A 15777-nucleotide genomic window follows, 5' to 3' on the forward strand; every position below is an offset into this window, starting at 1 on the left:
TATGATGCTTATTTTAAGCACAGAAGTGAAAATTTTTGTCTAAAGGATTTCAAAACCTGTTATCTTTGTTAAGACAGACTACAAAAAAATTACAGGAATGCTCTCCTAATATTTCGGATAGATTTTACCAGCATTCTACCAAAATTCCCCCTTTTAGTACCCATCCTTTGGGATTAGATACCCTACTACTTATAAAGAAAAACATTTAAAGTGGAATACAAAATATTTTAACAATTGCATGGGGAAAAAGCAGTAGACAAATGACAGATTTTGAAAAAAAAATTCAAACAAAATTTTAGCATGCTTTATATGAAGGATAAAGAAAAACCTAACACACAATAAATGAACAAATCACAAATAGGTAGTTCGCAGAAATGGGGAAATAAACGTCTTTGAACTATTAAAAGGTGCATAACTTTCTCAATTAAGATATATGAGAAATTCATCTGATGAACTGTTATATTTGGGTCAGTCATTTCTTGTCTGGTGTGGGAATTACTTCAAAGTCTTTGCAGTACAATTTGACAGTATCAAAAATACAGCAAACTCAAACTTCCAGCCCCGTGTAGTCCCAGGACTTGGGAGGCTGAGACAGGAGGATCGCAGGTTGGCAGCCAGCCTCAGTTACTTAGCGAGGCCCTATGCAACTTAGTGAGACCTTGTTTCAAAATAAAGAATAAGAATTAGGGCTAGGGGTGTAACTTGGAGGTTAAAAACAAAAACAAAACAAAACAAAACAAAATAACACGAAACTTCCATCCAGGTATTGTGCTTCCAGGAACTGAATGCACAGTGTCCAAAAAAACTATATGCAAGTTTGTTTCAACATTATTTGTAATGGTGTAGATTTGGTAACAGCTTAAATTTTCATTAAGCAGCTATTGCACAGTTACTTAAAGAAAAAGAGTTATGGGAACTGAAACTCAGTAGACAATAAGACATTTTAATAAATGAAAATGACCAGATGCAGAAAATTATATCAAAGGCTCCTGTTTTATTTAAAGCATTTAAAGGCATATATGTATATATAACATATATAAGATAGATGACGTTTATTAACTATAATAAATAAGTTCAAAAAGATTTATGAGAAATATATATGATATATAATCTTTTTTATAAACATAGTTTCGTGTCGAAGTGATTTAATTATAAGCCACGTGACATCCTATTTGAGTAGCCAGAAAATAACTCAGTAAGGAGTCCCCTGGCAATTTTCCACATAGCATACAGGGCATGGTAATGTTTTCTTAAATCTATTATACAAACATCATGGGAATTTTGTTATTCTGATAGTACTCAGATATATGCCACATAACAAAAACATTTCCTTTTTTCTTTTTTTTTTTTGGTGGTACTAGGGTTCCTGGAAGCCCTTCTACCTCCGGGATACACTCCCACGGGCTACACTCCCAGACCTATTTTTTACCTTTTTATATGGAAACAGGGTCTCTTAAGCCAGCAAGGCTGGCTCCGAACCAGCGCGATCCTCCTGTCTCCGCCTCCCAAGCGGGGGGGATTACAAGTGTGTGCCACCACGCCCGGCAAACATTTCCTTTTTGAAAGCACCAATGGAAAGACCTGATAATCTCTTCAAGCAATTTGAATTAATTTATTAGGGTTAAAACAAGTTATCGATGGACGGTGCCTCTTGGTTTGCTTCCATTCAATTGCATCTTTTTTAATTTAATTTTTTTTGGGGGAACCTCACAGCCCAGTGCCCATAGATAGTCTTAGGCAGTTCAACACTCTAAGATCTATTATATAAAGCACCTCCACTTGGTTCCAAAACCTTGTATCAGTTAGGGATGCTGTCAGCTGCAAGTAATTACAGCCTAACTAATAGTGGCTTAAAAATGTTTGTTTTGGTACTGATGATTGAACCCAGAGGTAGATTACCTCCAAGCTACATCCCCAGTCCGATTCCTGTTATTTGGAAACAGGGTCTCACTAGATTGCTGAGAGCCTTGCTAAACTGCCGAGGCTTGCTTTGAACCTGCAAACTTTCTATCTCAGCTTCCCAAGTACAAGAATGACATGTGAGCACCGCCATGCCTGACTAAATGTTTATTTTAATCATTACCAGGATTATTGGAGGTTGTCAGCATTAGTTCACGTACCCAACAGTGTTATCTTGGAATGAGGTTTTCTCGTATTCATTCAATAATCCTTTTCTGTTAGCTTCTTATTTTATTGCTTACTGCATCCCAGCTGTAAGATTACTGCCTCAGCCTCAGACATCATTGTGATAAAAGCAAGAACTTAGAGGGAGTGCTCACACACAGCACTCCCTCTAAGCACCTGCTGCTTTTATAAGCTCTCCTAGAGACTACCCCTTATGGCTCATTGGTCAGGACTAGCTAAATGCTTGCTCCTAGGCATCAGAAAAACCAATATCTTGCTTTTTAAATCCTCAGTCACAGCCAGGCGTGGTGGCACACGCTTGTAATCCCTGCGCTTGGGAGGCTGAGACAGGAGGATCGTGTAGGTTGGAAGCCAGCCTCAGCTACTTAGTGAGACCCTATTTCAAATAATATATAAAATAGGTCTGGGAGTATATCCTGGAGGTAGAAAGCCCCTGGGTTCCACCCGCAGTACCACTAAATAAATAAATAAATAAATAATAAATAAATAAAAATTTAAAAAAAACCTCTGTGGTAGGAGGCACTCAAGAGAGAATAGGTTTGAAAATGTTGTTGGTTAGTAGCTATATCTATTTTTACATAACAAATTATCCCAAGATGTAGTGACTTTAAAAGCTATTATTATTATTATTATTTATTATTATTTATTATTATTATTATTATTATTATTATTTTACCATTTTTATGGGTCCAGATTCAGGCAGCTTAGCTCGGTCACTTGGCTTGAGTTCTCTCATGAGTTTGCATCATATATAAACTTGGGCTGCTGTCATCATTTGAAGGTTTGAGTTGGACTGCAAGCTCTGATTGATTTTTTATACATATACTGAGAAACGCACACACACACACACACACACACACACACACACACACCCCTAAGGACCCAGAGGTATTCTATCTCCAAGCTACACCTCCAACTCTTTTCTTTTCTTTTAATTTTGGAACAGAGTCTCACTAAGTTGCTGAGGGTCTTGGTAAATTGCAGAGGCCAGCAGTGAACCAGCCATCCTTCCGTTTTGGCCTCCCAAGTACTGGGATTACATGTCCCTGTGCCTGACCCGCATGATCTAATTTTGAAGTGTTCTCCTAACATGGCTGGCCAGCTGGCATTAGGTCATGGTGGCTGGCTTCAGTTCCTTTCCAGAAGCCTCTCCAGAGGACACCCCATCAGTTCTGCAGCATTATCTTAACCACACAGGTCAGTGCTATTCCATTTGAGAGGAAACCACACTGGGTACTGACTCTATTTTATCTCACTTTACATGGTGTTGGATTTTTCATCATTTTTTTTTTTTAATGAAACCACATAGCCAACCTCCAAGATCCTGAACATTTGCTAAAAGGAAAGAAATATTCTACCAGAGACTTTTTCTTTGGAAAGGTTCATGCTGTGAAAAAATAGGAAATATTTTATATAAGTTATAAAGTTAGAGTTTGTCAATATTTGTATGCATTTGCATTGAAAGTTAGTCTTCAATTTCTTTCTTTGTGTGTGTGTGTGTGTGTGTGTGTGTGTGTGTGTGTGGGTGTATGTGTGTGTGTTACTGTGGACTGATGAACCCAGGGGCATTCTACCTCTGAGTTACACCCCCAGCCCTATTTTTTATTCTTTATTTTGAAACAAGGTCTCACTGAGTTGCAAAGGGCCTCACTAAGTAGCTGAGGCTGGCGTTGAACCTGCGCAATCCTCCTGTCTCGCATCTCAAATGCTGGGATTACAAGCGTGCGCCACCACGCCCCGCTCAGCCTCCAGTTTCTTGTAGGATTACTGTATGCAGAGATACAAGTAAATGAATCTGTGGCACATGTGTAATTCGAGTGGCAGATTCTGTTTATCTGTGGTATTTGACTGCCTTTTCATCCCAATCGACTTAACATTTCTCTTGTTGACGTCAGCCTCTATAATTGTTTTTTGATTTGAATAGTTTTAGTTTCAGCCCACTTGACAGCAACTTTTTAGGTTTCAAGGTGTAGAACAAGAAGGGCTGAATTCGTCACAGTCTTCGGACTTTAATCTTTTCAGATGAAGCCCTCCCAACTCTCTGTTCCCTAGTAACCAAGAAACTCTTAAAACTAATCAACACAGTGCACAACAGGACCCAAGAATCGGGTTCAGAATTTGTACTGAGAACTGTACTTGAACGGGTGTGTAGAACGTTTTTGTTTTTAATGAACTTGAACTACTGCTTAGTTATTATATTCACTGAAAAGGAATACATCACTGAGTTTTTTTCTCTTAAATTCAGATTATAAAATCTATTACAATATTTATTGTAAAAATTTGAAAGAGAAAATATCGCTTAAACTTTATATTTCCAAGTTGTTCAGGCTGTTATAAATGTAACTATTACAATTACCCTAATTATATTGTAAGCATTTTCTGATTTGTACCAAGCCATTTAACTATATTTTTCGAGGAATTTTTAGGCAGCATGATTTTATCATGTTTCACTACTTGACAATTGTGCAAGATTATGTAGCATATAATTATCACTGTTTCCATTCTGTACTTTGTGTGTGTGTGTGTGTGTGTGTGTGTGTGTGTGTGTGTGTGTGTGTGGTACTGGGGTTCCTGGAAACCCTTTATACTTTTTTTTTTTTTTGGAAACAGGGTCTCTTAAGATTCTCCTGTCTCCGCCTCCCAAACACGCCCAGCTTCATTCTGTATTTTTTCAAGCAGAATAAGAAAGCTGAGAGTGGTGGCGCAAAACAGGGTCTCATTGAGTTGCAGAGGGCCTCACTAAGTAGTAGCTGAGGCTGTCTGCGAACTGCAATCCTCCTGTCTCAGCCTCCCAAATGCTGGGATTACAAGTGTGCTTGCCACCACGCCTGGCTTGAGTTGGGATTTTTTGGGGGTACTGGGGATAGAACCCAGAGGCATTCTACCTCTGAGCTACACCATCAGCTCTATTTTTTTTATTATTGTTATTCTTTATTTTGAGACAGGGTCTCACTGAATTGCAAAGGGCCTCACTAAGTAGTTGAGGCTGGTCATGAACCGTGATCCTCCTGACTCAGCCTCCCAAATGCTGGGATTACAAGCGAGTGCCACTACACTTAGCTTTGAGTTGGAATTTTAAGGTCAGTTTTATTGTCAAAGTCTTTGCCAAGACACTCACTGTGCACAACCCAGTGAATGGTCATTCTGTGGGCTGGTGTCTCTGTCTCTGTCTCTCTCTCTCTCCCTGTGTGTTTGTGTGTGAGTGTGTGTGTGTGTGTGTGTGTGTGTGTGTGTGTACTTAAGGTGGATCCCAGGGTCCTTCTACTCCCAAGCTATATCCCCAGCTCTATTTTATTATTTTGTTTTGTTTCTATTTTTCTTTGGTACCGGGGTTCCTGGAAGCCCTTCTACCTCCGGGCTATACTGCCAGACCTATTTTATAGTTTTTTAATTTGGAAACAGGGTCTCTTAAGCCAGCGTGGCTGGCTTTGAACCTGAGCGATCCTCCTATCTCCGCCTCCCGCCACCACGCCCGGCGTTATTTTATTATTTTGAAACAGAGTCTCACTAGTTGCTGAGGCTGTCCTCGAACCTGTGGATCCTCCTATCTCAGCCTTTCAGGTACTGGGATTACAAGGGTCAGTGTTCTCTTTTATTTCAGTTCACAAAGTCTTTGTTATAATCAGATGCTTGGGATCAGATGTGCGCATGCACCATTCAGAAGTGAATCTAGGAGTTCATAAACAGCTTTTTGGGGAACATTTCTCTAAGATTCTTCTGCTCCACTAGCTCCTTGATAGCATAAATTATCGGGGCCTTCCCCCGCCCCAGCCAAAAAGAAAAATGAAGTTTTTATTTTTACCTTTTTTGCTGTGAATACCCTGCAAATTCACTCACTTTCAGCCAGGCGTGGTGGTGCATGTTTGTAATCCTAGTACTTAGGAGGCTGATACAGGAGGATCGAAGGTTCACGGCCAGCCTCAGCAACTTGTGAGACCCTCTGCAACTTAGTGAGACCCTGTTTCAAAAAAGGGAATAAAAAATAGGGCTGTGGGTATAGCTCGGAGGGAGAATGCTCCTGCGTTCAATCCCTAGCACCACAAATAAATAAATAAATAAATAAATAAATAAATAAATAAATAAACTCACTTTCACCCCATCGTCTAGGGACCACAGCTCTTTGTTATCAGGAGGAAGTCTCTTCCTGTAATAAAAGCCTCTTCTGTTCCAATCCCTGCTTTCTGTACAGTGGGATTAGCTGAATCTGCTATTTGAGGGAAATAGGGCAAAGAAGAAATTTAGGAAATTCCCTAACCCCTCTGAGCTTTAGGAACCGATCCCATGTCTCTGCTTTAGCCAGAACAAAAAGTTTTGCACTTATCTGAAGCTACCTGCACCTGGTCCTCACAATTGCATTTCAGGATTCCTTGAAATAGTTTCCAGCAAGGAATTCTACAGGAAAAGTACAAAATGGATTCTGCTTTAATTATAGTTTTCCGTTTTTGTCCCCCCTACACACACTATGTTGCTATTACTCTAATGAGAAAACTTTAAGTACTGTATTTCTCTCTTTCTCTCTCTCTCTCTCTCTCTCTCTCTCTCTCTCTCTCTCTCTCTCTCTACCAGTTTAGCAACTTTTTTCAATAATCTAGGTTCTATAATACAATTTACTTCTGATACTAACCACCCAGACCAGCCATAGAATGAATTAGAGAAATCGCTTCAGACGCCAGCCACAAATCTGGGGGTCTCCAGACCACACTTAACCCCTGACAACAGTTTTCAAGCTTGAGGAATCCCATTAACCCCCTCAGGTTTGATTAGGTGGCAAGACTGACACACAGAATTTAGGACAGCGCTCTACTTATGAGTAAAACTTAGTTACAGAGGATGCAGATCAGAATCAAATCAGCCAAATGAAAAGACACAATGGGGAAAGCCTGGGTGTGCCCTGGTCGCAAAGCTTCCATTGGCTCTCTGTGGCATCCGGATGCAACACCTTCCTGATGAAGTGATGTGTTTACCAGCCGGGAGGCTCCCCTGGGCCTCAGTATTTAAGGCTTATTGGGATTTTAGTGCCTACATGTGATTGTGAAAATCATTGACTTCCTGGTTGAACTTAACCTCTAGTCACCCACCTCCCTAGAGCTTCAGTAAATATGAAGCTCTGATTCAGTAATAATCACACAGTTTATTTTTCTGGTATGACCACATCCTGATTCCTTTCTTTTGCATTAATTCAGGTTTGATTCAAGGGGCCCACCATGTGTAAAAATGGGCGCTCCTATCTCTTAGGAGTCCACAGGGTTTCAAAGTTGCTTCTCCAGAGCCCAGTATGAAGACCAGACATTTTTTTGTTGTTGTTATGTAGCTGTAGGTTACACATCACAACTAAAACTAAATAGCCATCATTTGCTGTGGAGATAGAAGAAAATAGAATGTCAGATATTTAGCAAAGGCTAGTGGATATCTTTAAAAAAAAAACAAAGCATGTACATTTTCTTAGAAATATTAGCACACTGGCTTATATTCACCCATCTTGGCTCCCTCTTGTAAAATATAAATGAGGCTTATAAAATGTGAATGTTTGTAAAACACCAACCTTTTTTCAAACTTGTGATCCCAATTATTGGGAATACAGACATGTGCTGCCACACACAATTTTCATCCAGGTTTTAGAAGAGGTTGTTAATATAGTAATTGTCTGCTCCTTTTAAAATCTACTGAAATATAAACCCATTTATCTGGGTAATATAATTAATATCACTATTCTGTAATGAAAGCAAACCCTATAGACTCTTAAGCTAAACTCTAATTCATTTGTCTTTTATTTAGCTACAAATAGGAAAAAGCCCTTTAGCAATGTCTGTCTTCCATTTTTTTCTCTCCCAGTACTTTGACTTTGAAACTCATTGTTAATAGTGCTTATGAAATCCCATCTGCTAGAACATGACTGGCCAGAGGGAAAGTGCAAGAATTAGTTGTGTCTGCTCAAGACAGCATCGTCTTACACATGGAAACTCACTAAGACAAGTTGAGTGGCTGAATGGCAGACACTGTTTTTACTCACTATATAATTATTTAATTGTTTAATATAAATGATTATTTTTTATCTCTGCATCAGTTGGGATTTTTTTTACCAGTGAAATAATAGCGGATAACACAGTTTTTGAGGGTTTGCTCTATACCCAATACTCTTGAAGTCTCACCTGCATAAAATTGTTTTAGTCTTCACAGCTGTCTTATGAGGTGGATCCAGTTGTCATTATGCCCATAATAAACAGAATAACATAAGAACAGAATAATCCTCATGTTCACCCAGCTCTTAGGAGTGGACCCGGGAGCTGAGCCCATACTTTAAACCACTGTTGATGCTGTCCAATGAGTGCTGGCATACACAATATTTAGTAGCCACCCAATATTCTGCCCACCTCCAGGTATCTTTAAGAGAGGATAAGTTGTACAAAGGATAACATGCTCAAAAGTTACATAACCCATCGAGAAGATGGACTCTTGTGGTACCCGGTATAGTATGTTGTGGGAACTAACTATATTCTGCCCTTGCTAGGAAGCTAAAAGGTCTTATACATGACCTACTGCTTTCTTTTCTCTCTTGTCAGGAACAAACTCAATACAGATAGGCAAGAACCAGGGTTTTAAAATACACTTTATTTTGAAACAGGGTCTCACTGAGTTGCAAAGAGCCTCACTGAGTACCTGAGGCTGTCCTCGAACCATGACTCTTCAGTCTCAGCCTCCCGAAGGAAGGCTGGGATTACAAGTGTACACTATCACGCCCGGCTACCAAGTACCCTCTTGAGAGATATATTTTCATAGTTCAGAGAGTTCAAAGTACCATCTTGAGAAAGGCTTTCCTCTCTCTGACCTCCTGAAACATCCCATTTATGTTTTCCTTAAATCTTTTATTTCATTTTCTTCAGAACCTTACTATTTAATTTGTTTGTGTGTGTGGTACTTAGGTTCATTGAATCCAGGGGCATTCTACCTCTGAGCTACATCCACAGCAGTATTTTTTTTTTTTTTTTTTTTTTTTTTGCAGGTCTGGGGATGGAACCCAGAGGCATTTGACCTCTGAGCTACATCCCCTGCCCAATTTTTTATTATTTATTTTGAAACAGGGTCTCACTGAGTTGCAGAGGGGATCATTAAATAGCTGAGGCTGTCCGCGAACCATGATCCTCCAGTCTCAGCCTCCCGAATGCTGGGATTACAAGCGTGCGCCACCACGCCCAGCTCACAGCCATATTTTATTTTATTTTATTTTAGTTTAGTTTAGTTTTGCAACAGAGTCTCACTAAGTTGCAGAGGGCCTCACTATGTGGCTAAGGCTGGCTGCAAACCTGTGATCCTCTTGTCTCAGATTCCCAAATACCAGGATTATAAGGAGGTTCCACCATACCCAGCCGCTATCTAAATTTAAACTTGTGTATTTGTTGACACGTTTTTTAGTCTCAACATCATAGAATATAAACTTCAACGGAGTGGGCAAGAGAAAATCTGTTTTTTCTGTATTGCCTGTCTCTGCGCTAGTACCTGGTCATAGTAGGAGTTCAGTAGGTATTTGCTGAATCACTGAAATGATTAATAAATGTAACTGGGAGCTATCAAAAATTCTGGCACTTTTGACATGTATCACTAAGCAATAATATTTACTATATATCCATTATGTATTCACACATACGTATTTAGAAAGCATTATTTTTTTATTTTCAGGATTAATTAAATCTTCAAAATGTCAGGTAAGGTTTTGTGAATACCTTTGAATTTGGTTTATTTTGAAATGTCATTGCTTCCCTTAAAAAAGGGAGTGCATCTCATTTTGAGGCTGTTTATGGTTTGGCATTTGGTGTGTGTGTGTGTGTGTGTGTGTGTGTGTGTGTGTGTGTACATGTATCTGTATGTATATACACATACACAATTATATAAAAGGATTAAGAAGTACCTCATATTGGCACATAAGTACTGAATGATCTTTTTTCTTTTTTGTGTGTGGTACTGGGGATGGAACCCAGGGATATTTGACCTCCAAGCTACACCCCCTGCCCTATTTCTTTTTTTTTAATTCTTTATTTTGAAACAGGGTCTCACTAAGTTGCAGAGGCCCTCACTAAGTACCCGAGGCTGTCTGCAAACTGTGATCCTCTGGTCTCAGCCTCCCAAATGCTGGGATTACAAGCGTGCGCCACCACGCCTGGCTCCTGAATGATCTTTAAAGTATGTGAGAGTTGAAGCAGAGAGAATTAAGGATAGGAAATGCTTCTGCAAAACAACAGGTATTGGTGATGGTGGTAAAGAGCCAGCAGTGACCTTTGGCCTCTACAGAGGAGGGCTGAAAGCCATCCCTGCATTTTCTAGTAACTGGTCTGCAGATGGAAGTTCCAATTACAGAACTTGTGATTTCTGTGAGATCAAAGTCAGCCAGTTAAGAAATTCAGAAGTTTTCCTTTCAGTGAATTCAAGGTGAGATTTTTAAAATCTCAACAAGATATGACTTGTAGAATGACTTGGCTACCTCCCTCATAGCAATGACTATGCTGAGGCTGCACCAGAAAGAACGGGGTGAGATGTGAGTTACCGGGGAGGCAGACCTTACTGCTTTTGACTGAGACCTGTGTGGCATCCTGGTGTTTTGTTTTATTTTGTTTTGTTTTGTTGGTACTGGGGATGGAACCCAGGGGCATTCTACCTCCAAGCTACATCCTCAGCCATATTTTTTATTCTTTATTTTAAAACAAGGTCTCACTGAGTTGCAAAGGGCCTCACAAAGTAGCAGAGGTTGTCCGTGAATCCAGATCCTTCTGCCTCAGCCTCCCAAAAGCTGGGATTACAAGCGTGTATGACCACTCCTGACTTTGCATCCTAGGTTTTAAACCATTGAGTTTTAGCTGGGTAGTGGCAACACTTGTAATCCCTGTACTTGGGAGGCTGAGAAAAGAGAAGGATCTCAGGATCATGGCTGGCCTCAGCTACTTAGTGAAGCCCTTTACAACTTGGTGAGACCCTGTTTCAAAATAAAAAATTAAAAAAAAATAGGGCTGGAGGTATAGCTTGGAGGTAGAATGCCCCTGGGTTCAATCCCCAGTATTATAGAAAACAAAAAACAACAACAAAAAACTATTGAGTTTTTTTGTGTGTGTGGTACTGGGGTTCCTGGAAGCCCTTCTACCTCCGGGCTACACTCCCAGACCCATTTTTTATATTTTTCATTTGGAAACAGGGTCTCTTAAGCTAGTGAGGCTGGCTTCGAACCTGCGCGATCCTCCTGTCTCTGCCTCCCAAGGGCGGGATTACAAGTGTGCGCCACCATGCTTGACAACTATTGAGTTTTTATGCTACTATGTTTTAAATTTATCTAAACACCACTTTTCAAAAAGAGTTAGGAAAAAATAAAAATCACCATATATTTGGATGCATTCTCCATATTATAGGAAAAGGAATTTTTTCAGTCATAGAAAGAATTTACTTGGCAGCTAGGGGTTGGAGTCTGGTCAACTGAACCGTTAGTATGAAACCTTGTAGTAATCCCAAGTACATTATAATTCTTTAACTTTATTTTGTAAGCTACATCTGACCTAAAATCCAAATTTATTAACAGATCAATGTGTAACATGACATATGATGAATCAAATTTTCATAAGAAATAGTACTAAATGTCATATTGACTGGATTCCCAGCAAGTACAGAATGGATTCATATTATCATTCAGTCATATTACCTGTAATCATATTACCATTTCTTTGGTAAACCATGTACAGAATAAGTTCATGTTTTCTTTCTTTCCTTCTTTTCTTTCTTTCTTTCTTTCTTTCTTTCTTTCTGTACTGGGGATGGAACCCAGGGGTATTCTATTTCTGAGCTATAACCCAAGCCCTATTTTTTTATTCTTTATTTTGAAACAGGGTCTCACTGAGTTGCAAAGGGCCTCACTAAGTAGCTGAGACTGTCTGCGAACCGACCGCGGTCCTCCTGTCTCAGCCTCTCAAATGCTGTGATTACAAGTGTGCGCCACCACTCTCGGCTCATATTGTCTATTATTATTATTATTATTATTATTATTATTATTATTATTATTATCTCTTGTCTCTTCTCTGCCCTTCCAGGTGTGGTCCCCACAGCCCCTGAGCAGCCTGCAGGTGCAATGGAGAATCAAGTCAAGTCACCAAATGCAAGGCCTACTGAACCCCCTGACTACAATTCTCATTTTGCACCAGGTAAGATAAATATTCAGAAATGAATTTTTCCTACTCAAAAAAAAAAACCCATACCATTGGTTAAAGTTGCTTTGCAAATTAGCAGGTTAATGAATCGATTCAATAAATAAACACAGAAAACCACTGAAGTGTTGAGACATCTGGTGTGCCATAAGCCAGGTTAGGTACATTCCTGTCCTCATGGGATGGACTGGCTCTGGGGAAGGAAGGGGTACTGAAGACAGCAATAGCATTTGATTCCTTCTGCCGTGAAGATGTGGTGAGCGAGTTATAGGGGCATAGAAAATGGTATCGCACTCTGACGGGGGTTGCTCAAAAGCACATGTCAACGAAGGTCTGGTGTTGCCAGGCAGGGGACAAATGGCAGGAGGAAGGCAGAGAAATGGGAGAAGTGCAGGAATGGCCTTCAGTGCTGGTCAGGAAGCTTGCCTTCTGGCAAATATTTACATGTCAAGTGGGGTGCAGTGCTGCACACTTGCACACCTGTAATCCCATTACTTGGGAGGCTGAGACAGGAGGATCGCTCAGGTTCGAAGCCAGCCTCAACTACTTAGTGAGCCTCTCGGCAACTTAGTGAGACCCTGTTTCAAAATAAAATATAAAATAGGTCTGGGGTGTAACCTGGAGGTCAAAAGCCCTTGGGTTCCATCCCCAGTACCACTATATATATGTATATGTATATGTATATGTATATGTATATGTATATGTATATGTATATGTATATATATATATGTGTGTGTGTATGTATATGTATATATACATATGTATGTGTGTATGTGTATATATGTATATAAATAATATATTAATATATTAATATATATTTACATGTCTTTTTTTTTTTGCAGTACTGAGTATTGAACTCAGGGGCATTCTACCTTTGAGCTACACCCCAGCCCTAATTTTTAGTCTTTATTTTGAAGCAGGGTCTCACTAAATTGTGGAGGGCCTCACTAAGTATCTGAGGCTGGCCTTGAACCTGCAATCCTCCTGTCTCAGCCTCCCAAGTACTGGGATTACAAGCATGCAAAACCATCCCCAGCTTTTACATAAGTCTTAATGTACTTGGGGGTGACTCAGGAGAATGGGTACTCAGACATTGCCAGTGTAAATTTCAGTTATTTGGCTCTTTTTAGAAAGCAATTTTGTGATGTGTAAAATTAAATTACACTTTTTAAAAATTAAAAAATTAATTAAAAATTAAAATTACATTTAGTTTTTAAATTAAAAATAGACTTAATTTTGACCAATGAAACATTTTATTTTGTGTGTTTGTGTGATACTGGGGATTGAACTCAGGGTCATTCCACCTCTGAGCTACACCTCGAGCCCTATTTTTTATTCCTTATTTTGAAACAGGGTCTCACTAAGTTGCGGAGGGCCTCACAAGTTGCTGAGGCTGGCCTTGAACCTGAGATCCTTCTGTCTCAGCCTTCCAAGTACTGCGATTCAGGTACTGGAAGTACTCAGCCTTCCATGACTGGCATGAGGAAACAGTCTTAATCGATATTACTGTCAAACAAAATTTTAATGACTTAAAAATGATGGAAATAATATATCACTATTTAAAAACCTGTGTTGAAGTGCATATTTAGATGTAGAAACCATTGAGTTAGACTCTGAAAGGGCAAAAGAAACTCCAGTATCCACAGAATGATTGCAAAGATGTTGTTTTATCTTTTGTATTAGCCATGAAGCTCAGGTAGCCTGGGGTCCCTGCAGTGTTTCCTGAAAACATCAGGGTTTCCTCTGAATGTGTATTCATGTCATGTAGAAAATATCCACTGTAGACTCAACTTCCTCTAAGTCCAAGAATTCACGGTCCTAGTCGTAATCCTACTTTATTTCACCTCAGTGACTTTTCAACATGACATACAAATCCATATCTATATCACATTCTCCAGTCAGTCTATATCCGAAAACCTGGATTTCACTAGAGCAGAACCTCCACCATTTTTAAGAAGCAAATACTAATTCTAAATCATGTTCTGTTCATCTGAAAAAAAATGTATTATTTTGTATATCAAACATGTAGCAAGCCCGTAGGAAACGGCCTTCAGTTAAATAACTAGATAAGTTGAAAAAATATTATAGTTTCAATTTATAAATTTCAGTTATATGTATATAGTAAAAATTTACTATCACTGGGTGATCGCCACCCAGTGGCTGTCAAGATCCGTACTTCTGACACAAATCGTGTTCTTTAAATTCACATTAAGAAACCTGAAATAATGTACTTGAAATATTTGGTTTTAATGAATTTGTTTAAACTTAATTATAGCATTTTAATTTGCATTTTATTACTCGCTAAGTGTTCCCATCCAAAATAATCATCTCCACTATTCTTGTTTAAAACAATCCTTTCTAAAGGAACCATTATTAATACGTAGCCTATTTAAAGAGAATATGGCATGATTTATTTTTTATTTTATTTTTTTATTTTTTAAATTTTTTTGGTGGTACTGGGGTTCCTGGAAGCCCACCTACCTCTGGGCTACACTCCCAGACCTATTTTATATTTTTGAAACAGGGTCTCTTACGCCAGCACCGCTGGCTTCGAACCTGCGCGATCCTCCTGTCTCCGCCTCCCAAGCGCGGGGATTACAAGCGTGTATCACCATGCCTGGCATGATTTATTTTTTAAATAAAAAAGAATGGTAATATTCTTAGTAAAAAATTCAAATTCCACGAGGCACTGGCACTGTTTCTCATATATACTGGCAGGATACTGCCTCTTAGAGTTCTTGATTTTAGCCAAGTGTGGGGTGCTGTAGCTCACAAAGTTAAACGTGTATTGTTTATGTTTTGTTGTTTTGTTTTCCTGCAGAACCAATCAAAACCCTTAAGGCTAGTTACAAAACTGAGAAAGGAGAAGAATGTGCTGGCTTCCTGCACATAATTTTCTTTCTTCACTTAACTCTAGTGAATGCATACTTATAATACAAAGTGCTCATTTGCATGAACTTACAAATATTTTTTCTTAGAAATATAATGATCATGAATTAATCCCCTATATAAATTTTCAATTTCTTTCCTATTTATTAATTCTTAAATTTTATTATATGAGATGATATTATATTGAAAGTACATGGTATATTAATCATCAACTCATTAAAATGATACAATGAATTGTGTTTTAATAATTCATTAATATTATTAAATAAAATTTATTAATTTTGTCATATAATACTGACTAATGATGCCCAATTTGATTTTATTATTAATATTATTAAATAAAATTTAATAATTTTGTCAAAAAATGCTAACTAAATGATGCCCAATTTGAGTATCCTTTTTTTTTTTTTTTGATACTGGGGACTGAACTCAGGGACATTCTACCTCCCATCGACATCCCCACCCCAATTTAATTTTTATTTTGAAATAGGGTCTCACTAGGTTGATGAAAGTCTCAGTACTTGCTGAGGCTGTCCTCGAACCTACTATCCTCGTGTCTCAGCCTCCC

At 38.8% G+C, this 15777-nt stretch overlaps 1 protein-coding gene across 1 annotated transcript in view; it reads left to right on the forward strand.

Annotated features, from left to right (window-relative positions):
• Positions 1 to 12211: 12211 nt before the first annotated feature.
• The window catches only part of PLSCR4 (phospholipid scramblase 4), a gene marked incomplete at its 3' end in the record, with an annotated part of 58847 nt that continues 55281 nt past the window's right edge, over positions 12212 to 15777 (forward strand). Inside the window, exon 1 of the mRNA XM_080696601.1 lies at positions 12212 to 12317. Coding sequence (XP_080552727.1) covers positions 12245 to 12317 — 73 coding nt within the window. The 5' untranslated portion in view covers positions 12212 to 12244. The remainder of the gene's footprint in view (positions 12318 to 15777) is intronic.

Source organism: Muscardinus avellanarius, assembly GCF_963383645.1.
Source record: "Muscardinus avellanarius genome assembly, chromosome: 5".
Classification (NCBI taxonomy): Eukaryota; Metazoa; Chordata; class Mammalia; order Rodentia; family Gliridae; genus Muscardinus; species Muscardinus avellanarius.